Source organism: Paroedura picta, chromosome 18 (assembly GCF_049243985.1).
Source record: "Paroedura picta isolate Pp20150507F chromosome 18, Ppicta_v3.0, whole genome shotgun sequence".
In the NCBI taxonomy this organism is placed as follows: domain Eukaryota; kingdom Metazoa; phylum Chordata; class Lepidosauria; order Squamata; family Gekkonidae; genus Paroedura; species Paroedura picta.
The window spans coordinates 1,317,284-1,342,481 of record NC_135386.1 but is presented as its reverse complement, the minus strand read 5'-3'; the positions used below and the strand labels follow the sequence as shown (position 1 = coordinate 1,342,481).

General features: G+C 51.8%; 1 protein-coding gene across 2 annotated transcripts; it reads right to left on the bottom strand.

Annotated features, from left to right (window-relative positions):
- Positions 1-1,381: 1,381 nt before the first annotated feature.
- On the bottom strand, positions 1,382-25,152 carry ICE2 (interactor of little elongation complex ELL subunit 2). Of its 2 annotated transcripts, XR_013227496.1 has the most exons (18): positions 25,006-25,152; positions 24,277-24,381; positions 21,700-21,955; positions 21,153-21,272; positions 20,290-20,424; positions 19,647-19,769; positions 18,699-18,858; positions 17,989-18,164; positions 16,859-17,756; positions 16,328-16,491; positions 13,983-14,112; positions 12,310-12,394; positions 11,685-11,735; positions 10,979-11,237; positions 9,640-9,880; positions 9,194-9,335; positions 5,920-6,040; positions 1,382-1,627 (listed from the first exon to the last, which is right to left on the bottom strand). XR_013227496.1 is itself a non-coding variant. In XM_077318286.1 (15 exons), exons 1-15 carry the CDS (start codon positions 25,032-25,034, stop codon positions 9,671-9,673), a joined length of 2,901 nt encoding a protein of 966 aa, XP_077174401.1. In that variant the 5' UTR covers positions 25,035-25,152; the 3' UTR covers positions 9,362-9,670. The 2 variants fall into 2 exon arrangements, 1 of the variants encoding a protein (XP_077174401.1); XM_077318286.1 differs by lacking the exons at positions 1,382-1,627; positions 5,920-6,040; positions 9,194-9,335 and having other exon boundaries at positions 9,362-9,880.
- Positions 25,153-25,198: the final 46 nt, after the last annotated feature.

Here is a 25,198-nt window from a genome sequence, read left to right as displayed (position 1 = left end):
GCCAAGGTGATCGATCCCTGCCGTCTGGAGACCAGAGATCTCTTAAGCGTCACCTGGAGGCTGGCAACCCCACCCCCCACCCTAAACTTCCGTGGATTTAAAGGATTAAGGCCCGTTTCAGCATTGCACTGGAAAGTTACACGTTCCAGGAGGCAAGGAGACCTTTGGCCCACCAGGACAAACCCCAGTGCAAACAGGGCTTTAAAACCAGCACAACCCCACAGCTCTGCTCTCCTCTCCTCCCGCACCCGGGTCGGTGTCCTCACTAAAGACTTGTCAAAAAACCAGCATTGGCAGAATGATCCCTAAAAGCCCCCATGAAGCAGAATTTGCAGGTTTCCAAAAGGGCTCGGTGCAGATCAGGCCGGATTCTCGCCAAGGGATGACTAATGGAGGGTCTGGGCCGGAGCCATCTTCTGCGGCGGGAAGGAGGGGAGGCAGGAATTTGGCCCACAGCAACCCCCAGGCAATTAGAGCTCAGCGGCTGAGCCATTGTCCAAATATCAAGGCGTGGCAGGCCTACCACTGACTCAGCAGGCAGACGGCAAGGTCTCCCTTCCTGCAGCCTTGGACGTGGGTGCCACAATCCACGGGCAAACACATGGCGTGGCCACCGCTGCATTGAGAAAGTCCTGGACATTTGAGGGTGCAGCCCCCAAAGCTGCTATTCGCTCCAGTCCCGAGACCAGCGGTCAATTCCAGAGCTCCAGGACGCAACTGGAAGCTGGCAACTGTATTCAGCTGGTGGGCATGGCCCGGTGATCCTGCTCTTTTCCATCATCCAGGGTTGCCAGCCTCCAGGTGAGGCCTGGGGATCCCCTGGAATGACAGCTCCTCTCCGGACTACAGAGATCAGTTCCCCTTAGCTTGTGTCTCAGGACGTTTTAAGTTCTGGATAACGCTAGCCAATGTTTTCAGCAAAGCAAAGCTGTCAGTGATTTCCAAAGTGCCAGCTAAGGCCTTGCCAGTCCTTTGGCTGGCTCTGGCACTAGGGGCCCTGTGCCTCCTTAAGCGGGGGCCTGGCTTCAACGCCAAACTTCCAGGAGTTTCCCAATCTCACCCCAGGAAAGAACTGGCCCCCTAAATAGTTCTCAGACGTTTTTTGAAGTTCAGACCCACGTAAACATGGTCTCAGGACCCACTAAGGGCTTGGAGCACACCGGGGCCCTGGAACTGAATAGGGGCTGCATCTACCAGCCTGGGAGTTTGACCCGCCGACCCACCCACCCATGGGGGACCCACAAACTACCTTTGGGTGATGACCCACGGCTTGAAATCTGGAGTGTGGAAGTCTTTTCTCCTTCCCCCCCTTTGGAAGAGTGAACCGTTTTGGTGCACGAAAGCCTGGCCTGAGTCACAAATCAAATGCCAGAAGCCTTACGACACGAGGGGTGTGATGAGCGCGTGAATCGGAGGGCTGGGGGGAGCTCACCAAAGCCCGATTTCTCAGCCTGTGCGGGGAGAACTCTTCCTGGATCTTGCGAAATGCTCCGCCTAGCGAGCTAATCCCTGGCTTTCTCCGCAGTTAGATTCTGATTTGCCCCTTTGCCTTCCAGCAGGCAACAGGCAGCATTGGAGAACATGGCTGGTTTTGCACAATCCTCTTCAAAAGAAGCCTTTCTTCGGCCTGCGGGAGAAAAAATCCTTTCACGGTCCAGCATGTTTGTGGAGTGGAAATACAGAGCAAGCCAGGCACAGAACTTAAAGACATCTGAATTTAGGAAGTTTGGAAGAGCCCTGCTGGATCGAACCAGATGTCCCTCCAGTCCAGCCTCCCGCCTCACCCAGGGGCCAACCAGTTCCTCTGGAGGACCAGCAACAGGGCAGAGAGGCCGAGGCCTTCCAAAGGACACCAGGAGAGCCCTGCTGGGTCATACCAGTGAAGGTCCACCTAGTCCAGCCTCCTGACACACACAGGGCCCAACCAGTTCCTCTGGAGGACCAGCAACAGGGCACAGAGGCTGAGGCCCTCCCTGGACATAAGTAGCCCAAGCAATAAACAGATTATTGTTTAAAATGGATCAATTAATTAGAATGCCTTCCCAGCGAACCCAGCAATGTAAACCAGTAGATTGGAGTAACGCCGGCTCGGACGGTGGTACTAAAAAACACACCACCAAGGGAGAGCCCATCCCTCAAGTCTGCTTCCCTGTCCCCGCCCCTGTGGCTTCCGTCATCTGGCACCCTGCCCTGCAGGCGCTGCTTTAAATTGTAAAATGCCTCAAGATCTCTGGCAAAAACAGGGGGTGAACTAAGGAACTCGCGGGGGGGGGGGGGAAAGGGAAACGCAGAATCGGCCGCTGGGAAACACAGGGATGTGAGTCACAGGGCGGGCGTGGGGAACCGGTGGCTTCCCAGTGCGAAGGGAGGCTGGGCCATCCCGAGCAAGAAACCAAACCAAGCTTTGGTTTGGTTGGACCGGCAGCTGAAAACGGCTGCTTGTCCTTCAGAAGGAAAGGTCCCCCTTCCATGCTGTGATTTTTCAATTCCCTGGAACGTAATGTGTGTCCCTGTGAGGTTTTTCCCAGGCAAGAGACGTTCAGAGATGGTTGGCCACTGCCTGCCTCCCTGCGTGCGCGTCTTGAATAAAACTGGGTTGGTCTTCAGGCTGCCCCTGCTCTGTTCCTTGTTCCCAGCTACCTGTGGAAGCTGCTCTGGAAGAAGAGCAAGGTCATAAATTACTCCGAAGCAAGAGTGGTAGAAGGCCAAAGATAAGAATCAGGGCCGAAGACCTTGTTCGTCCTCTTCTGCCATCCCGGTTCCTCCTGTGGGGCCAGGCAAACACGCAAACAAACACACACACACACACCTGGCAACCGCTCAACACTGACGGCATGCATGAAGCATGCGCCCCAAAACAATGAGGCAGTCACAAGAGACATGCCTCGGCACCGACCCGGGGAATGCTGACTGCTCGGATTTCCTGATACATTCAGAAACAGGTGGAAAACAGAAACAAAAACCCACCCCAATTATTTCTCCGGTCACCCGGGACTCGTCCAACCAGTCCCCTTCCGCTGTTTTGGATCCCGGAACACAACTCTTATGACACCTTCGCCTTGTCTTGAGCAAAGGCCCAGTCTGGGGGCACCTTGAAGGCCAACCCAGTTTTCGGCGAGGGATGAGCTGCTGCGTGCAGACTGCCCCCCCCCCCCAGATAGGAATAACCCTAACCGGCTCGATAGGGGCAGGCTATAAATGCAAATAATAATATAAATAGGAGTGTTATTTTTTTAATGGAGAGATGGCCAGTCCCTGCAGCCTCAGCTGCTCTGGTAAAGGCCTGGATAAAAGCAATACAAGTGACCATTCTGGGTTAAAGGGGCTGCCACATCTAAATTCCGCTCCCCGCTTTCAGGAGGATTTGAGCACGCTGTTCGGGGTCAATCAACGACTAATTTTGATGTATTTCCCATAAGGACTGGCCCTCTCCTTTCTTCCCAGGAGGAGAAAGTGGCAACCCAGAAATGTTTTGCCAGTTGACCCCTACCTGGCCTCCCGCAGCACAAGATGCAAAAAAGTCAAAGAGAAAGGCCCCAAATGCCCAGGCTCAGGGATTGTTTTGAGAATTTGGTGGTGGGAAGCACGATCCAGTCGCAGCTCACGGGCCCGCCCTGGCCGGGTTCAAGCCCAGAGGTGGGTCATGAAAGGGAAAGACGTTCAACGAATCTTCCAGAACCCATTAACCGAGGATACTCACTTTGGGCATTTCAAAGCTGCCGAAATCTCAAGGACATCCGTGGGATTTAGGAGGTCTAAAAGTGAGCAGATTTGCTGCCCGTGCCTTTATTTTTAGAATACTGCACAAAGTAATGATTTTAAGGGATTCGGACGCTGCACACTCCTGGGCCATTAACGGGGCTTTTAGCGCTGTTAGTGGGAAATTTTAAAAAAGGACAAAACCCCAAACGTTTCTGTGCCAGGAAGCCAGCTTCTGAACCCAGAGGTATACTTGAGGAAAACGGCTGCTTTTCCATTCTGCATAATTTATTTGGCACCTGAACATGAGTTTCCAAGAAATTTGATTCCTGGCCACCCACCCACCCACTTCCAGAGAGGCGAAGCACCAGAAGAAGAAAAAAGAAGGTCTACCAGAACTGCAGCATAAAGGGAGGATCAGATGGGGAAAGACACCTATGTGTTAAATGGCTACTGATGGGGCAGGATGGCAAGATGGACTGATCCTGTTCCCTTCCTGAGACGCTGCAGACCGATTCAAGCCCCCTCCCTGGCAGCACTGATCCCCCTTCCCAAGGCTGATGTAAGACTCGTGAGTTCGTCACGTCAGCCGGGCCCAAAGACCACCCCCCACCTCCCGCCAACGCAGCCCAAATGGTGATGAGGAGGTCACTCCAGACGGTAAGTGCTTCACATAAATCCTTCTGGAGTACATATTTATTTTAATCTTAAATCTGGCTCAGCTCCTTTCCAAGCGCACGCTGGAATTCCTTTGTTTACCAGAACGTAAGAGGGCTTCGCTCGACCGAGGTGCTAGAGATGCATCTCTAAACTGTAAGCATAAGAGCGTTTTGTAGCCAGTTCCTTCTTCCCAAGGAATTGTAGGGGATCTTCCTAGAGAGAATCCGTGCCCTCGTCGAACTACAATTCCCAGGATCCCACAGTGGTCAGTGGCATAAAAGTGATATGGAAGAGTTGGTTTTTTTATACTCTCCTTCTCACTACCCAAAGGAATCCCAAAACAGCTTCCCGTCCCTCTCCCCACACAGACACCCTTGTGAGGTAGGTAGGGCTGAGAAAGACGAATAAGGAGTGTGTGTGACCATGGGCCAGTTCATCTCCCCGTCCGGACTTCACAGGGGTGTTGTGAGCATCCCCCTGGGAAGAGAGAACGCCTGGGAGGAAGGGTGTGTGTGTGGGGGGGGGGCAAATGCATGAGGCAGAGTCACAGCATACCTTGGAGGGCCCTTTGCTGTTTCAGCACTGACCCGTCATTTGGAACCCTGAGTGGATTTCTAGCACCTGACAGCGGAAGGAGGAAACGGCTTGTTTTGATACCTAAACTCCCAGGCTGCAGGCTGCCTCTTATGTTTTGACAGGAGCGGCTCAGAGGCTGCCAAGGCAAGTTTTCCCACCCCGCCTGCCAGGAGAAAGAGCAGCGTTGGCTGGAGGGAAAAAGCAGGGAGGGACCACCGGCATGGCCTCCCCTTGCAGCACTGGGGTCCCGATCAATGAAGGGGAAGTGCTCAAGGGGTGGTTTGGGGAGGGGGGCTAAAGTCCTCTCCTTGCCCTGCCCACCCATCCAGATCTACCATCCTTCAAATCGGGCTTTTCAGCAGACTGGGGAGCTGAACAGCCACAGATTTCCCCTGCATTTCATCGGTTCAAACCAAGAACTTTAACTCTTTTTTTTGGGGGGGGGGGATCTAACGCTCTGCTCCAATGGTCCCCAACATTTTTGAGCCTGCAGGCACCTTGGGAAGGTGGATGCGGCCCTAAAACAGCTGCTGCAGGAGGCAGAGCCGGCCACAAAACAGCTGCTGCGGCTGATCTCGGGTAACACAGTTCCTTGTGCCAAAGCAATATTTTAAAAAGCCTGCTCCGTCAGTCAAATCTCTAGTGGCCAATCGGAAACACTGCAGGGCGGAAGCCCCGCCTGACTCGGCAGGCCCCAGGAAAGGGCGAATGGGCACCACGTTGGGGAACCCCGCTCTGCTTGCTTTTTTGTAAATACAGCAAAATGTTACAAGGACAGCTTGTGATTCCCGCGTTCTCCAGCAGGCTGCCCAGCACAGAAAAGGCCTTCCTTAGCTCGTCCTGCTCGCAAAAAGCCGCCTCCCCTCCTCCCCGTCTCGTGCTAATGAGGGCTCAGTGGCGGAGTCTCAAGGGCGTGGCACGGACAAGACTCTGCAAGCAGGCGGTGGCAAAGAAGGCAGGACCAGAGCAGGAGAGCAAACCGACCTTCTGTAAAGAGCTGGAGGCAAGTGCAGGCAGGATTCGGCCGCGGTGCGAGCAACTTCGGCTGCCGATTCCCAGCCGGCCGACTGGCTGCTGAAGCAGACATCTTGAATCAGGCTCAATCCTGTGAGTGGTTTGGGGGGGAAAAAATAAATCCATTAGCCGTATTGATTTGCAAGGAGCAATTCTGTCTTGTCTGCAGCGCCAATGCTCAGGCCGTCAGGAGGCGTGCCGAGGGCTGCACTCCATCCTTCCGGAAAAGAGCCAGCCCCCGAAAGGCGAGCCGGAGGCACGTCCACAGTGAAGCATCAGACTGCTAAGAACCACCATAATTCACCGGCGCCTCGAGAGTGTCCCCAAAAAGCACTCCCGATAATTAGCTCCGGAATCACCGTCACGGTGCGGGAAACAGGCCCCTTGCATCATTTCTAACAGGGCTTGTGGTCGACTATAAAAGGCACAAGAGGTTAAAAAGCAAGCCCTCCAATATGCGTGTGAACAAGCCAGTCGACTTAGAAGGTGATAATGGTGCAATGAACATCAGGATTTCGTTCACCGACTTGAAATTCGTTTTATCGCAAGCCGCCTTGAGAAGCAGCCTCGGCCCAGCAGGCAGGGTGGGGGCAGGACGGGCTGTCGGGTTGCAGCTGACTTAGGGCGATTCTGTAGGGGTCTTGAGGCAAGAGACAGACCGAAGTCCTTTGCCCGCCCCTTTGCAGCCAAGCCTGAGGCTCCTTGGTCCTGAGGTGACCCTGCAGGCAGGCGCGTTTTCCAGGAGAAGCGACTGACCGAGGCGGTTGGCCATCGCCTGCCCCTGGGAGAAGCCCTGGACTCCCTTGGGGGTCTCCCATCCACGTCCCAACGAGGGCTGAGCCTGCTTAGCTGCTGAGATCTGAGATCAGGCTGGCCTGGGCCCTCCCGGTCAAGGCAAGAGGCAAGCAGAGGGGATCTGCTGCTGCCTAGAGGGTCTTCCCGCTTGAGAATTAGCCTTGGCCAAGCCTGCCTGGCTCTTGGGACGGGGCAGCCCGGCCTCCCAGGATAGGGGGGTCAGGATCCGGGCCCTTTCAAAGCACTCAATCCTTTTCTTGGGACAGCTCCAAGGGCAGCCTTGCCTAGAAGTCGCTCAGCAAACACTTCTGTTACCGCAACGGTATATTTCCCAATCAGTTACAAGACGTGACTGGCCCGGAGAAGCCAATCTGATCTGAGTGGGAAAAGCTCTGGCCGGGCCCTTTCTGAGCCAAGCCTGCCAAGAGGAGGAGGAGGAGGAGGAGGAGGAGGAGGAGGAGGCTGGCAAGCAAAGAAGAGTTGGGGTGTTTGCGGGTTTTTTTGTATCCTGCCTGAAGGAGTCTCAAAGCAGCTGACGATCACCTTGCCTTCCCCTCGGTGGGGCCGAGAGAGCTCTGAGAGAACTGGGACTGGCCCAAGGTCACCCAGCCGGCTGCATGTGGGGAAACTGAACCCAGTCCCCCAGATTAGAGGCAGCTGCTCTTCTCCACGGCACCAAACTAGCCCTCTACAGGCGGTCAGAGCTGAGCGTTTATTCCCAGGGTAGCCCTGAACATTAGTATTTTCTAACTCTAGATTTGAGCCACCAGCCGGCAGGGCAGGGAAGCACCTTTTTGTATAGGGCAGGGCCAGATAAAGATCACTCTTCCTCAAGAGCAGACCACAAGCACTGTAGGCTGCTCTATATATGTTAGCCCTGGAAGTTTTCTTCTTTATGGGGAACAGAGGGCAGAACCAGCTGCCCAGATGAACATAATGTCATCACCCCAAACTGCTTCCCCCAAGTCTCTCCCTTACAGGAGCCAAGATACTCCTACTGGCAAGAAGAAGGGCTGGTTTCTTTATAACCTGCTTTTCACTATGTGAAGGAGTTCCAACGTGGCTTACAAATACCCTTCTCCCCTCCACAACAGACCCCCTGGGGACGAGAGAGCTCTAAGAGACCTAAGCTGGGAGAACAGCTTTAAGAGAACAGTGATTGGTGGCTGCATGTGAAGGAGTGGGGAAGCAAAGCCAGTTCTCCAGATGAGAGGCCTCCGCTCTTCCCAATGACGCCATGCTGGCAATATAACAGCTAGCAAGAAAAATGTAGCAGTTTAACTTCCCATGCGGAAAAAATGAAGGGGAGGGGAACAAAGAGTGAATCTTTAGACCTCAGTCTACCTTATCTATAATGAAGGTCAAATTATAAAGCGGAAAAAAAAAGCAATGCTTTGCAGACAGATAGCTGCTAGGTTATTAATTCTCCCCCGAAAGTGCAGTAGAATGGAGGCGTCCTTTCCCCACCCTTGTTATCTTGCCCATGACTCACTGCTAAAAAATCTCCCCCGGGGGAGGTCGAACCGTGGAAGTGTGGCTTTGAAAGGGGGACCTAACTCTTTAGCAACAGCGCTAAACAAACTTTGCTCCCGTCATTAACGGGGAGGCCAGCAAGCTCCGAGGAAGAGAGGAAAGGAGGTCTGCTATGGCAACAGGATGTAAACAAGGCCGCTAATGAATGAAGAGGCGTTGGCCTGTTGGATACGCTCCCCCCCCCCCGTTTCACCAAGAGGAACCTCCACGGAACGACTCACAGACGGCTCACCAGCGTGGCTCTGAAGCCGACTCCCCCACCCCTTTTCAGCAGCAGGAGTATAAAGAACGATTCCTGGTTAAAACTGTAGTGCCAAGACATGTAGGGAGGGGCTCGCCCACCCAGGAGATTCGGGGACTTGAACCTCTCAGCCATCCCAGCCGGCGTGGTGAAGCAGTTGGAGTGCGGGATTCGGATCTGGGAGTCCCCGGTTCGAATCCCCTCTTGGGCCAAGGAAACTCAACTGTCACTCAACCTGGGCCTTGCCTCCCTCGCAGGAGGATAAAACAGAAGAGGAGAATAGCGTATGCCAATTTGAAGAAGCCAGGGGAGAAATGACGTGCAGAAAGAAAAATATACCTAACAGTGATCTGCCTGGCCTCGATATAGTTTTAATTACACACTGTCAAGATAGCATTCTTTATTCTTTTTGGGAGGCAGGGCTTCCCATATGTGCAGACAGATGTGAACTAACCAAAAGGGAAACATCAGGGGAAGAAAAACATCCTACGGGGTCTGAAGGCTGAGAGCAGCTAAGTGTCAAAGGGGAAGAAAAAGCCAGGAACGGAAAGGGACACCCAAAGCCTCCAGAAGTTGGGGGATCCTTGGAAGGGGAAATTGGGGGGCAGCTGATTTCCAAACCGGCTCTCCCCTCTCCCTCCCTCCCTCCCTCCCTCCCTCCCTACAGGCTCCTACCTAACTCTGCTCCACAATGCCATCTTGTGCCGCAAGGCAGCGGAGCTTGCAAATGGGCTTCTGCCACCAAACTCAACCACGGCACCGCCCAACCTGCACGCGGCCGTTTCGAGGCTGCAACACTCCGGATTTTGACGGCGACCTGGAAAAACGAGACAGACCGGCGGCCCCCGAAAACGGGCTCTTAGAAAGCGTGCCCACATTTTATTCATTCATTCAGCAAACCACAAAGTATGTACAGTTAGCGTTTTTTTCTTGGAGTGAAAGCTTGACACAAGTAAGCAGAGGTGCTAATCTGATTGCTCTCCTAATTATGGGAAAGCCTGCAGTGTGTTGTGGCAGGACCCAAAGGCAGTCTTGTGGATCCGATCAGCCACCTTAGGACGTCCCCCCCCCAAAAGGAGTCAGTTTCTTCATTTATGAATAAATAACAACCCCCACCCCACCTGATGTCCAATTTATGTCCCTGCAGCTTGACTAAACAGGGTTGTCTTTGCTCTTTGCTCGCTTCCAGAATTTCCAGTGTGGCCCTCTGTTCGCCTGCCTGTAGATGTTGGTCAACATCTTGTTCTGCGCAGGCCTGGGCCGCTTTCTAAAGGGCTGAGCTGGCGGGCGATTGCTGCTCGTTGCCATGGAAATTTGCTTGCTGTGGTTAGGTGTGTCTCGGCGTGCATCGCTCCCGGTCTTCTACGGGTGAAGAGAACAGGAAGGAAAAGAGGAAGCCGTTTCACATCTGAATAGAATCGCACAAGTTTCTGGATGACTGTTCCCTAACATTTGCACCCAAAAACTCCCCCCCCCCCTCTCCTGCCCTGAAGCAGTTAAGATCACAGCAGATAATGCGGCAGGAAACAGTGCTGCTATGGGAGTTTCCGGTCGTAAACTCTACCTGCCTGCAGAAGAAACTGCGTTGAAGCAGGGAAGATGTTACGTGCATTGTTAATAAAAACACATAAGCAGGCACTGCAATATTAAACAAGCTAAGGAACAAAATTTGGCCACCTTAGAGGATCTTAAAGAGGCGGCATAGAAAACGTCTCTCATCTACCTGCAACATGGACAATGAGGGGGATGCATAAGGAACTGATGCCCCTTCTAAAATGAACGAAACCTGTTCACATTTCTTACACCAGAAGAACAGGGGGGGCAGGGATGTCTCTCTACTATAGAAGAGCTGAAAGTGGGCCAAGATGGATGCTCTTCCAAGTTTAGGGAAACCTGGGGCATAAAGTTATCCTGCTGCTACAACACTATATGAATACACTCATTACACTGCTGCAAAGATCAGGGCTTTTGGCCTACATCGTAAATTGTAAAGACAGATGAAACAGAGACCACCCACATGAAATCATATGCTTATATCTGTAAGATCAAAATAACGTTTCCCTGAATTAAGCGTAATCACACAGCTCCAAGCACAGAAAGAACATTTGGCTCTTGTTTCCTGTGCGTTTGTTTAAAAATGGGAAGTGCATGCAAATTTTGCTTCTTTTTGTTGCATTGGCTTTCAACCACCCTGAAGAACGCTCCTTCATTTAACCAGGGCCCCTCCTCTGCTCAGCAGTGGTGCTGCCTTGCTTTTGAGTCGGCAGGGGCCAAGCCACGGTTCAGAGAGCAGCTCCAGCCCAGAAGTCAAGCCTGCCCTTCAAAGACTGGGTGCAAAGGGCAGGATCCAAGGCGTGACCCTCTTTCCGGCGCCATGCCCGTCACAACCCACGGCAAAGAAGCTAAAGAATCCCGAGCCAGCCCCAGTGAGGCCTCCTTGGCATGGGTGCGAGGGTTCACCTTTTTGTCCTGCTTGGCGCCCACGGGTCTCGGAGGGAACGTACAGGGGACGCGTCCTTGAGCGTGGTGGTACGGCAAAGGGATGTTGGGATCCAGCGGGACCCACGGAACGGAGAGGGCGGACGGCACGCCGGGCAGGTCACTGTGAGCCGCGTGCAAGTTGTACGTCCCCCGGGCGTCTTTCTCAAGACAGCTCTTCCGGATCGTGACCGACGAGTCGCCCGCGGAGTGGGTCAAGAGGTAGGAGCCCTCCTGCAAGCTAAAGCACAAAGGGCATTGCAAGAGAAGGTTTAAAGCATGCTGGGGAGCTGGGCTCAGAAGCACACAAACAGCATGGGGAGGGGGGGGGAAGGGAAGAACGCCAGGATGAAGAACATGTTGGGGATGCCAGAGCAGACTTAGGGCTTCTGGGAGCCAGAACGCATCTCCTGCATCCGCCTGACGGCCAGGAAGGCAGCTACACCCCAGCATTGCTCCATCACCCTCTTTTCATCAATAGCCTTGAGCTGGTCAGCAAGCAGCTCCGGAGGAAGACTGGAGGGCAGTGGCAAAGCACCCCCAATTTCTTGCCCCGCATTTCCAGGGGGGCCCAGCACCCAGAGCTTTAAGTCTGCACGGACTCCAGTGACATGCATCACGGAGAAGACGCGCTCCGGAACATTCAGACACAAAAGTTCTATACGAAAACAGACACAAAAGTTCATACCCGGTCACTTTTTGCAAGAGATGCTGAAGAATATTCAACGAATTTGCCGGTCTGCGGATGAACAGAAGATTAACGTTCAGTGTGTGCGACAAAAGGTGTCAATTTTTTTTTTAGAGAAAGCTGGGCCGTGTATTTACACGCTGAGGCTTAGGGCACTAGAAGCATTTGCTTCGTAAGAGTGGAAAACAAAAACGCAAAGCGGTTTACGAGGGCAGTCAGTTTATAGGCACCCTTGTTTACATGCCAAGGAGATTAGAACTGCTTTACAAGAGGGCAGCCCTCCCCCCCCCTCTGCCTATTTCTACACTGTTTAAAGGGTGCCCCCGTAACCCTGTCGGCCCACCTACCCAACCACGCTGCCGGGCAAGCAAGAAACGTGGCGATGCCAAAGGAAGCTTTTCCTCTCAAAAGCTCACCCCCTGAATCCCTTCTTGTTCCTCTCCAAGAGGCTGCCAGACTCGGATCTAGCTCTCCGACAAGAATAAAAACCATACTGCATTCACTAAGGTTGAGATGTTTAAACCACCGTGAAAGAAAGGATCTGGCGTGTTGAGACACGCTAATTCCGTGGCTGCTACGAGCCGATATCTAGTAAAGCTGTTTATGTAACGGAAAAGTCACTCACTTAAAGGTGCCAAATCTTCTTTTCAGGCCTTCTGCGGAGAATTCTTCGACCAAGAAGAGTTTGGAAGTGAGGGCATCAATATGAGCTGGGAATGGAACAAAAGGGAGGAGGGGGTGGGAGGGAGACACACACACACACAGTGAGAATTTCACTATTGAATAAGAACAAGAAAGCCCCCAACGAAGATGGAGTCAAACTCCCAAGCAGTAAAACTGATCCCACCATCTTGGTTAAAAGGAAAAAAGCCACAAGATAGTTCCCCGTCAAGCAAATGAGAAACGGGGAAAAGGAAGTGGGTGATTGCAAGGTCCTCGGAGCAGAGGGTATGATCCTGCCAACACTATTCAGTTTTAGATTTCCCTGACTTCAGCGAGACAGATGAAGGCCGTCGCCTAGATCTTGCCCCCTGAAATCTGCAGGATGTAAAAAGGATTTAGTCTGGGGCGGAATCGTGACCCTTCTAGGTTCTATAGTCCCACAAGCGCACCGACGATTTCAAATAAATTTGATGTTGCAACGAACACATTCAGCACGGAAATCCAGAGCAGTTTTCACCCGCCGCTTCCGAAGGACGTCTCCTTGCTTCCTTCGCTTCAGTGTTGTGGCGAGTGCTGGGCTGACTCTAGAGGAGACTAACCACAAGCGGCTAAGCCAGAGGGCAGGCCAAGAAGGCCAATCCAGTGGCTGCGGTGGGGCCATGGAGGGTCAAATCCTAAGCAAAGGAGACCACGAGACCTTAAGACAACTCCCCCCCCCAATTAAAAAGACCCATTCAGCCCACCTGAGAGCCTCTGAAAACTTCTAGTCCAAACAAAAAAAGTACATTGTGGTTTTTCTCAAACTTTGGTCAATCCCTTAAGGGAGGCATTTGTTCATCTTACAGCCCCCGTTGTGTAACCGGCCAAGGGGCACTGGGAGGTGGTTTGCCCTTCCTGCCCCTGTGCCATGACCCCGTGGGAAGGGCCAACTCTGGCCAGTCCTTCAATGGGAGACCTCCAAGGGGTCCCGTCGCAGAGGTAGGAACGGCAAGCCACTTCGGACTGGCCCTTGCCTGGGAGAGGAAAGGGAAGGCAACTGTAAGCCGCTTTGAGCCTCCTTCGGGTAGGGAAAAGCGGCATATAAGAACCAATTCTTCTTCTTCTCCCCTTCTGCCAGACGACCCTCGAACCTCCTGGCTACCCGACACACGGCATATGACAAACAACAAACAAACAGATGGAGACACCTCAAAGGCAGGGCTGCTGGCTTCGGTGCTATGGTTTATTCCAGCGGCAGAACTGCGCCGGGTTTTGTTTGCGTTATCACTCGGCCTTTGGACGTGGCGCGCTTCCTGAACAATGCCGCGGTGTGCGCTACCAGGAATGTGCTCTCAAGTTAGATAATCGTTTGATAAACATTCGGCACGCTGCTGTCACAGGGACCGAAGCGGGGACCTTCTGCATACAAAGCAGAGGCTCTTCCCCCAAGCTGCGGCCCCTCCCTGCCCGCACAGTCGTTTTGCGATGACGGGTCAGCAGGATCGGACCTCAGGGGCCACTCCTAGGGAAGAGTGGCGTCTCGCCGCAGAATTATTCTGTGGGTCTGAACGCTGCAGCAGCAGTGTTGGGTGTGCCCTTGCAACATACCAATCTAGTTGGAGGCGTGTACTGTGGAGCAAACCTTACAGAACTTACCGACGACAAACGAACAGTTGGAATGCAATAAATTCTCAGTCCACAGGCGACATATCTCACTTTCTGTCAACGCTTCTGCCCCATAGAAGGCTTGATATTCCAGCTTTGGCAGGACGTACACAGGAAAGTGCTACAAAGCAAGCAGGCAGAGTTAAGTGGCTTTTGTGTAAGACAACTCGTTAAACCACTGAGGTTTCACAAGAAGGACCCCAAACTTAATCCTGACTCTCTGGCAGGCTTGGTCTGGTCTCAGTGACTTGAAAAAGAAGAGCTGGTTTTCTATACTCCACTTTTCACGACACAAAGGAATCCCAAAGCAGCTTAGGAACTTTGGAATTCCCACCCCAGGGAGAGGGGCCTGCCTCCTTTGATTGGGGTCCTCTGCCAGCCGGCGAAGACTTCCATGCTTCATTCAGCAGAACCCCCAAAACAGTTGCTGGCCCTCCTCCCTGGTTCTGGTGTTGTTGCTGTGTTTCTATTGAGTTAGTCTCAGTGAAAGGTCAGGCAAGGCTCCTGGCCCCGACGGTTTTCCTGCAAATTCATTTTACTTCATTATTTTATTATATTTCTATACCGCCCTCCCTTGCAGCTCAGGGCGGTTTACATTTGAACTTGTGATCCAATACAGAGATAAAACATCTGTATAACTACTAACAGTATAACACTGAGCAGTTGGGGAGGAGGGGGCCTGGAGATGGCTGTCCTTTAAAATGTCACCTTCTGTTGTTTCAAGGTTCACGTGTTTTTATGTGTGCTGCCTCAGGGAGCCTGATCGGGCGGGAAAGGAGACATAAAAATGTTCTAGATCAGTAAAATGAATGATGTTCGCAGATTTATGGCCTGATCCAGGACCTTCAACGCACAGCGGCAGCATGAATGGCGTTGGTCTGGCATGCTGCCGGCTGCAATGGCTAACTAAGGCTTTCTGATAACACCATCGGGCTTTTATAGGACGCTATTAAAGGTTTGCGTCTTCATCGGAGGGGAACGAGGCACCCTGGATTCCTCGTGCTGCAATGCTGCCATCTGCAGGAATTTGGGAGAAGAGGAGACGGATTTATTCTGATTCCGAGACGGCCAGCGATTTGACCCATGGTTTGCAGGTATTCTGCCGACGCCCAGAGAGTCCTCAGAGCATTTCCCTAGAATGATTCTCGGGACTTCCAGACCAGACGCTTAAGCTGACTCTCCAGACCGGCCCCTTCTCTCCTTACTGGTTTCTCTCTTGGGCCGGCAAGAAGCTGAGGCCCAGTTTTTGAGATAATGACTCTGTTTTCGTTCCCAGGAACTCAAGATTTAAAGGCGGAAAACCCAGAGGGCCTTCATTACCCTGGGACCGTTTGTCTGACTGGTCTAGCGATGGCAGAAACGGCAATTGCTGAGTTTGTATCAGAGAGTGCCACTAAAGGGGTGCTATTACAGGAGCCGTGTCGGCATGGACATGTGGGGCTGGACGGCAGCTGCAGCCATGTGGGGCCTGACGTGTGGGGCAGGGGTTCAGACAGAACTGTAAGGAACCAAAGTGACGGAGACAGGAAACTGCACAATGTTAAATTGACCGTAAAAAAAACGGCTTCAAAGTTGAGCAAGAGTTTCTTCATTTCCTTCCTCTGTCAAAGGATAGGACCGTTTTATAGTATTGGAACCCGGGAGCTGCTTCTTTGCTTCTGCAGGATGTACAGAAGAGGAAGGAAGCTCAGTGGGAAAGTCTCCACTTTGCATGTAGAAGCTGCTTAGGTTCAAGCCCCTGCATCTCCAGGTGGGTTTTTATACCCTGCTTTACATTAGCCAAAGCAGCTTGCAAGCACCTTTCCCTTCCTCTCCCCACAAAAGACACCTTGTGAGGTAGGTGGTCCTGAGAGAGCTCTCAGAGAACTGCTCTGAGAGAACAGCTCTAAGAGAACTGCAACTAGCCCATGGACACTATTCATCCCACACAACCTGGTTTTCTTTTTTTAGAAGAGTTGGATTTTATACCCTGCTTTTCACTGCCCAAAGGAGTCCCAAAGTGGCTTACAATCGCCTTTTCCCTTCCTTTCCCTGCAACAAGCAACCCTGTGAGGTAGGTGAGGCTGAGAGCTCTGACAGGACTGCTCTATGAAAACAGGTCTATCAGGGCTGTGACAAGCTCAAGGTCTGCGGAGGAGGATTAGAAGCCAGATTAGAAGCCTTCACTCTTAACCACGACACCACGCTGGTGTAGATGCCAGGGATTGAACCTGCGGCCGTGCGAATGCCAAGAAGTCGCTCTACCACCGAGCCACAGCCCTTCTACTCCACCCAGTTCAGAAAGGCAGCACTATACCCCCCGGGAAAGAGAGCCATGCTGAGCCTCAAGCACTCACCCGCCGGAATTTAACCTTCTTGTGGCGCGGCCGTAGCTCCACCTTCTGCACTGAGCAGCGCACCAGCAGCAGCAGGTCGCCCAGGCTGAAGAACTTGTAGACCAGGTTGCCCTGCGGAGGAGCTTCGTACTCAGCGCGGTTCTCAAAGGCGCCCCGAAGCGACTCTTTCCAAGAGAGGGAGCAAAAGAGGCAGGTGTATCCCCTGTGCCTACGACATTGGGAGGAGATTTTTCTCTGGCCCTCCCCCAGCATTTGAACACCTTCTTTGCATAAACTGATAGTCCATGGACATCTGGAGGGCCGCAGTTTGACTACCCCTGCACTATATGATCATGTGGACCTGCCCATGCCCCAAAATGGTCAACGATGGGCCTAGAGGGAGTGGGAAACGGAGGGGCACCAGGTGGGCAAGTATCCAGCCATGATCGGGCTTGGCTCAGATCAGGCTACAAGGAGCTAAGACAGAAATGGCATTTTGCCCCGTTAGGTACCAGTTACCCACTGACCCTGGCCAATCCCCCACAAACTCACCTTTTTGAGCTCCCTGAAAGTGCGATAGCCAGGTCACCTTCGGCAGGGTGCCTGTGTCCGCAGCAGCGCTCTGCTCAGGCTCCAGAGTAGACACGACTGACTCAAGTGGAGTCTGGCTTGGGGGAGGATTTGGGCAGTTTTCGGTGCTCGCCTCCGCCCGCCCTGGAGAGCTGGAAGGTGGCGCTTCGGGAAGTTCGGTTTGCAGTTTCAAGATCTGCCCAGCTGGATCGGATCCTTCGGGCAACTCTCCAGGCGGCTTTTCGGTCTTTTCGTGGTCCAGAACCTCTGAAGGATCCGCTGCATTTCCTGGCAGGTCTGGGGCAGAGCAAGGAAGCTCGGAATTGTGGGCTACCGGGCTTTGCTTAGAAGGGGCCATGGCAGCCTGGAGGTTATTGGCGTTCCCAGACTCTGTGTCAATGACCCAAGAATCCTCATCGGTGTCGCTCTCGCAGGGCGGAACATGCCGCTTACCACCACTTTTATCTTCTTGGGCAGCGGCTGCTCCCTTGCCACTCGGTCCGGCTGCCTTCGATTCATGTCCTTGACACGAGGAGCCTCCTTTACCGTCCAGTCCTGAGGCCGAACCGGTTGAAGGAGTCCGGTTCAAACTCGGCCTGCCGCTGCGGGCTGGAGCCGGGAGGTCGTCGACGACGGTGTCGCTTCCGGCCGTGCTTCCGCTCACTTCCGCCAGCAGCCGCTTCTCCATTTTCAAGAGCTCCTCCAAGCCCATTTTAGGCACGTTGGCTGGTTTGGCAGGAGCGCTCTGCGGCTGGGAAATGTCCAAAGCCCTCGGGGTGGAGCCAAACGTTTCTAGTTCGGTGAGGTCGGTGTCGAAATCTAGATCGTCGGGGTCCAGTACTTGCATCTGTCTGCCTTGCCGAGGTTCGGGGGTGTTCAGCTGTGTGAGCGGGAGGGAAAGGAATGATCTGTGATCAAGCAGGCTTCACAGGGGGCCGCTAGGCTGGTCTGGAGAAGGACAGCTAGATTCGAGTCCAGGAGATTTTGTGGGAGCGCTCCTGGATTCAACTCCAGCTGTTCTCCCCGTGTTCTGGAAGCGGCAGGAAAAACCAAGGTCACCTTGCTTTCCAAGGGAAGCTAAATGGGCATGAAATTAGGGTTTATTTACGTACGTTGTCAGGACCTTTGGGGGGCCTGTCCAGGACGGCAGCGCACGCCAAAACACTGGATTGTTTTGTCGTGTGAAAATCGGCCAGGAATTCATGGAAAAACTGGTTCTTCTCTCTCACAGTCACCTCCTTCTTCGGGAGAGGGGGATCAATATAAACCACTCGGACAGGTTCGCTGCCTGGAAACAGAAAAAAAGGTGCTTTCAGTCTGTAGCTATTTTTAGATGCAGGCGTCCTCGGTTAAATCCTGTTCGAAAGAAAGAACTGCGAAAGAATAAGAACTTAGTTTTCGTACCTCCCTCCCTTTTCTCTACCCAAAGGGGTCTCAGAGCAGCTGACAATCACCTGCCTTCCCTTCTTCCCCACAACAGACACCCTGTGAGGGAGGCAAACCCAAGAGAGCTCTGAAAGAACTGGGACTGGCCCAAGGTCACCCAACAGGCCAAACCTCCCTTCCTCCCCACAACAGACATCCCTGTGAGGTAGGCGAGGCTGAGAGAGCCTTGAGAGAACTGGGGCTGGCCCAAGGTCGCCCAGCTGGCTGCACGTGGGTGAACTGAACTTGGGTCTCCAGATTAGAGGCCGCCCCTCTTAATCACGACACCACACTAGATATTGCCGGCTATTCCGGCACACGAGCATCGTTAACCAAACCACGCAGCTCAGCAATCAAACCGTTCGGAGGGAAAAGGCACACAGGGGCAATACTCTACCTGCGACAGAGACCTCTTTCACGGAAACCGGAAGCTCCCACTGCTCCTTATAGCTCAGGCTGTGGTTGTTCAGCAAGGTGAATAAGGACTCGCTCGTCAGCACGACCCGAGGGCCGTATTTCTTCACCAGTTTCTCGGCATTCGGGTCGGTGCTGATATCCTTCAAAAGAAGCAGGGTAAGTGGAAAGAAATCGGCACGAATGGGAATCAATTCTGTCCCACGGGTGGGAGCAGACTTGGTGACCCGAGCTTTTAGCTGCTGTGTGGGCGGGATGATTTCCACAGGAGGACGTTGGCAAAGCCCTCTGAAAATAGGAGTTGGAGTGTACGCTACTCCCCTATCCTTTCCTCTTCACCTCTTAATAATTGGGGGAGGGATGGGATTTTTAGCCGCCATGTTAGCTAGTAGATCGATATTTTAATGGGAATTTTAACGGGATTAGTTGTTGTGACCCGCCTCGAGCCTATTGGGAGAGGCGGGAAATAAATCTAATAATAATAATAATAATAATAAAAAAATAATAATAAAAACACTTAAGCGGGAGCGAGCCACGATGCACGGCTCGAATCTGAAGCAGGGCCCGTACGTGTGTGGCCCGACTGCTCAGTTGTCTCCGGCATCCACTCTTAAGCTGGCCATCTCCAGGGGATACGCAAGGCCTGCCGTGTGCCTCATTCAACAGCGTATCAAGAATACCCTTCAGGGGGCATCAGAAGAGAGGGGTAGTTGGCATATTCAGATTAGGAACGCCCTGGTCTTTTTCACATAACCTCCTCGTGATTGGCTCGGCGGGAGACGTCCCGCTCCTAAGGACACACCTCCTCCCTCTTTGCCTCCAGGACAGCCGTTAGGGCAGTCTCTCTCTCTCCTCTTTTCACAACAGTGGTTTATTCTTTTGAGCAGTCGGTGCTTTGCGACTCCTTTGCATATTTAAACTGCCTACTTACGTGGTGCAGTTGGGAAGCCCTCTGCTCTGGAGTTGTAACGGCCGATTCGTTTTTAAGATTAGCAGGCAGCTGGATCGGTGCAGGCATGTTAGGGAAGTTGAGCTTAAGGAGGCTCACCTTTCCCTTGAAGAGAAATTAAAAAAAGAACAGGATTAGCGCGGCTTCCGAACAGACAGAGGACTCAGGGACGCCGATCTTTAAAGGTTGAACACTTCACAAGCGAACCTGCCAATCCACGGATGTCTTCTAGGGAGGCCTTGCTCTGGGTGTTCCTACCTGGAGAAGTTACTTGGGCATTGATGGACACAGACACAAGGCCATTGCCCTGCCCTGAATTGCCCTTGATCCATCCCTGCCACACCCATCGGAGAGAAAGGGAGTGGATTGAGGCAGGATTAGGCATCCAGGCTCCACCCCCTTTCCATGCAATAATGTCACCCCCCCCCCCCAAGTCAATGGAAGCAGCTAGATCCCTGCTTTTATACCAGTGTCCGGAATAGCTTGTGGCCAAGTGCATTAAGGCAGGATAAGGGGGGGGGGGGAGAAGGTCAGGGATCCCTGGTTGAGAATCCCCGAACGGCCCTGAGAAAACCACAGATGATTCTGTACCTCTCCCCCCATTAGCCTATCCAAAGCCCCTTACCAGAGCAACAAGGCTTGCTTCTAGTTTTAAGGTCAGTTCCGTGCTCAACTTCCCCCCCATGATGCTGGTCACTTCGTGCAGGGTGTAACACTCAGGGTATTTCTTCACAGAGCCGATACAGGAGGCCAGAAATCTCTGGTGGGAGAGAAACAAGGTGCAAAGCAGAATAATTTATGGGAGGAGAACCACTTACAAGAATGCTACTCATTTCGGAGGGGAGCCCTGCTGGTCTGCAACGGAATCTGTCGATTTGACTGCAGGAGCATCTTAAGAGTCGAAACTCTCTGCGTCAGATACCTGATGAACTATCTGATGAAGGGAGCTCTGACTCTTGAAGGCTCGCATCCCAAAAATTTTGTTGGCCTCTTAAGGAGCTGCTGGGCTTGAAGATAAAAACTGTACTGAGTTTTTATGGCTTATACTGCTGTGGAAATTCAGTTCTAAACAGAATCTCATTCCCCCTTCACTTCTTCCTTCCATCCCCCATACGTCAGAATTAAATCAAGTGATTTTGTTTAATTTTCCAAAGCGTCGGGTTGACTTCTGTGCGGGAATTACTCCTCACCCTTCCTTTTCCCATGTTAGCCAAACGCAGAGCATATAAAGGTGACCTGTATAGTTATTGACTAGCGTAGTGTTCTTAACATGTAAGAATTAAATGTGTAAGCCAGCTAGTTTACAAGCTATGCTTACTAAACAGAAAAAGGAACAAAATCAGTCCTTTACGCTTATTTTAATTTTTTAACCACTAATTCACAGCTGACGCCAAGCAAGAGATGCTCAGAGGTGGCTGGCTATTGGCTGGCCACCCTGGGCTCCCTCGGCTGTCCCCCATCCAAGGACTAACCAGAACCGATCCTTACCTTGGAGTAAAGCAACGCGTCTTCAGAGATGGCGTCATAATCCTCAGCGCACGTCCTAGCGGCATTCTGAGCAAACTTCAGAAACTCGGCCACCTCTTTGCTCACAAATTCCTTCATTTGCTAAAAGGAAAGACCAGCCCGCACTAAGTGAAACAGCTCCATTCTGAGGACATCTCCCTGAGGCTGTAAAGTCACCATGACCCCATACGTTCTCACATTGACATATGGGATTTAAAGGGAAGGGAACATTTCTCCCAGCTCGGTTTCAGACAGAAATTACAGGAGGCCGTGCCGGTCGACAGGAAAATTCCCAAAGAGAAAAGTTTAATACCTCTTCAGTGGGCCAATTGGGGCACACAGTCCCCAGAATCCGCTGTCAGGAGGGGTATGCGCCCACCATGCTGTGTCAGAATTCCAAAGCTCAAAAAGGTCAGACCCTTGCTCTACATGAATCAGCTACAGCTCTGCCACGAGCATATGAAAACCTGACAGTCTGCTCATCTTTTCTGCAAACGGTTGTCGCTATCTTACAAATTCAGCCACTTACAAGGTACTGTGAATAATCGCCTTGTTCCGACATATCTATCAGGTTGGGCTTCACATCTGAGTAGGTGGACAAAAGAAACAGGTATCTCCTCTGTTCTCTCTCCGTCAAACTGGAGACGTACGGATAAGGAACTCTGGGCTCACGGAAAGGCACAGAATCCGCCGAAGACTTATCGCCTGCTTGAACCGATTCTTGTCGACCAGGAGTCTTCTTTTCTCGTCCTGGCCTCGATCGTTCAGCATTCTGCTCTGCATTTCTAAATCAGATGACAAATATTCAGGTTTCCTCAGGAATGAAAGCCGAGGCTCCCGTTCAAGAAGAGCAAGACTTGTAAAAAGTACAGCATGCTTTTATCATGTGTTGTTTATTTGGGGGTGGGGGGTGGGATCCTGCCCAGCCAAACCTTGTTGATAAACAGTCGTTTGGCAGAGAACGTTAAAATTAATCCCCTTGGGCCTAATACTCGGAACACACATTAGCAACCCAACAATACTTGGATACTGAGGCCAGATAATCACAAGGGGAGGAGACTTCAGCTTAGTGGCAGAGCCTCTGCTTAGCAGGAAGCAGGTTCAATCCCCGGCATCTCCAGTTAAAGGACCAGGCAGGAGGGGACATCTAGGGGCCCAAACTGACCTCGATAGACCAATGGTCTGATTCTGTTGAAGGCAGCTTTGCATGTATATACATCCACATATGTATGTACAAACCAACCAACAAGCGTGGCTTTTGAAATAATCTTTTTGATGCACCCCGCAACCCAACAGTCAGGATTCAAAGAACGACATCTAGGGGCCCAAGCTAAAATCAAAGCAATGGGGGGCTTAAAGCATTGCCAAAAGCTTTCACGGCTCTTTTCCTTTGGGCCGACAACATCTCCCCTCCTTTTCTCAAAACTGCTCTCTGTCTCAGGAGCGGCTTGCCATGTGGCACCTGGGACCGTTGAACAAGCACCCCCTCTCCCCTGGTCCTTCCCTACTTTGGCTCCTAGCCAGAGGATCTTTCTTGGCATTCTACTTTGCAACCCAGAGGTCCTACGAGGTTGCTAGCAATTACAGGGCTGGCGCTCCCAACACTACCCCAATAGGCTATAGCTTTCTTAGCTCTTAATTATTTTGGCATAAGTGTGCTTAGTAATAAGCACATTTTAGATTAACTAAATCAAGTGTTAACTGCTGATCTGTGGGGGTTTTTTTTTAAGCCTTGATTTACACGCTAGGAAGCCGTCTCAACAGTATCATGTCTACAGCTCTTAATAATACCACACAGCTGTCTCACAGAATATGAGAACACGTCCATCCTCGTGGCACGAACTGGCAAATTTAATTAAGCTGCTACCACCAACAAGATGCTGACTCAGAGGTGCCCAATGTGGGCATGTCAAGCAGTTCTAGCAGCTTAAATTAGCTCCATTTTGACGCGGGCTGGGGTGGCAGGCCATCAGGATATTTTTCACTGCGCGCCACTGTCAAAAGCCGTGGGCAGAGCACAAACCAAAATAATCTCACCTCCCCCTTTTTTGCTTGTATTGGCTGCCCGGTTCTTTATTTAAACTGACCCCTCTTGTCAGCAAGCTGCTCTCTTCACCAGATCACAGCTTTCAGTGGAGGGTGCGAATTGAGCATCTCCAATGCAGACCTGCACATTCTGAAGAATTTTATTTTGCGAGGTGTCCCTGCCGCCTCTGCATCCTTCCTGGAGTAAGAACAGCGCTCTGTTCCCACATTCACGGGCTACAGCACTAGCAATCGGATCAGGGGTGCCTGTGGTGCCCTGCCACATGTTTCTGGGAAGTAGGTGCAAGAGAATAAAACAGCTTCAGGGAAATGTCCCCCCAAATTAAATGAGCAGCACAGGTTCCCAGTGGGGCAGAAGGAATGGTGCCTGACAGAATTCTGCAAGCTGGCCAGACTGCTGCTGTAATTTTGATTGATTTAAATCATTTATCAGCTGCCTTTCCACCTTGCAGAACTCTAGATGGCTTACAGAACAATTGTAAAGAAACATCTAAAAGACTGTAATTTAAAATCTCCAGTTAGGAACACCAGTAAAAATAAATTATTTCAATGAAATGCAATTCTAGATAAAACTGTATTTAACCGTTTTCTGATAATTGGAAGTGAGGGAGCCAGGCACACCTCACTTGGGGGGGGGGCATGTTCCACAATTGTGGGGCTGCCACTAAAAAGGCCCTGGAGTTTCTTCAGTTACTGGGACTGTCAGGAGGGCCTCTCCCTGTGGTTTTACCTCCAGGTATGAACATATGGGAGAAGATGGCCTTATCTCTTGCATAACTGCTCCCATTTGCAGAGCAAGGGGCCATAAATGAGCAAAACAACAAAGAAATGTAGGTAATATTTGCCTCACATGGCTGACCACACAAATGGCCTTCTAAGGCACTATTCAGAGCAGCTCTCACAAAACAAAAGAACTCCATGTTGCCAGTCTAAAAATGCAACAGTGAAACTGACTCGGAAGCGAAATAAACAAGTAGCAGTAACCTGCCTCTCTCCTTGCCCATAAATGGGCAAGAATTTATTTGCTTTCAAAAATTAGGAAAGTTGTGTATACTAGTACCTTCTGGACAACAACAGCAACTCAGAGAGGGTTGGAGCCAGCGAATATTTTTCATAGAGATCATGCGAGAAGTATACTTCCTGTCCATTCTTGGGTGGCGTATTCCTGTTTTATTGTATAAAAAAACAACCCACATTTGTGTAATTGTATGCACAATAAAAGGGACCAGATATAAACTAGGTACGGGGCAGCCCTGAACACACAGGAGCTTGTTGGATCCAGGATTCAAACCCCAGCTCATGGGGCAAGCCTCCAGATCAGTCTGACACTCTCTCTTCTCTCCCTACCTAGCCCACCTCACAGGGCTGTTGTGGTCACAGAACAGGGAACCATGTGCACTGCCCTCAACTCCATACAGGAGAAAATCCTTGATAAAAGTGCGGGATTCGGTAACAAAAACGAATTAACTGAAGAATTCGGACTATTACTATCATCAGAATGGTATAAAATTGCAACCTAGCTTCCTTTTGTGACACTTTATGGTAAACTGACTCAGAACCCCCCCCCCAGCTGATAGAAATGCACGCCACTTTTTTTCACAACAGCCCTATGAAGAAGGCACAGTGGGAATTCGAACCCAGAACGCCCCTGTTTTTATCACGTGACGCACCATGGACGAGAGCTCCGGCCTATGGGGAAAGATGCCGACCCTCGCTCCCTTAATGAAGACCCCACGTTCAAAACCAACCCCGGGGGGGAGATGACGGGCAACCGCCTTGCTCCACTCACCAGTTAAGCGCTTTCCTGCCCGCCGCCATGTTGCGGCCCTCCTCGCCCGGCTCGGCGTGAAATAGAAACCCTTCCCTTCCCACTTCCCACCGGCTTCGCCCGGCGCGTGATTGGCATTAAGAAACCGCGCTCATCTGGCAGATACCAGCCAATCAAAGCCCAGAAGCCTGCAAGGCACCGCCCTGTAGGCAAA

Coding starts and splice junctions, on each gene's coding strand:
- ICE2 (XM_077318286.1), bottom strand. CDS start 25,034: ATGGCGGCGGGCAGGAAAGCGCTTAACTG. Junction 16,492..16,858: donor CTTTCAGGGAGCTCAAAAAG/GTGAGTTTGTGG, acceptor TCTCTTGGAAAG/AGTCGCTTCGGGGCGCCTTT. Junction 11,238..11,684: donor CTCTTGCAAAAAGTGACCGG/GTATGAACTTTT, acceptor TTTGTGCTTTAG/CTTGCAGGAGGGCTCCTACC.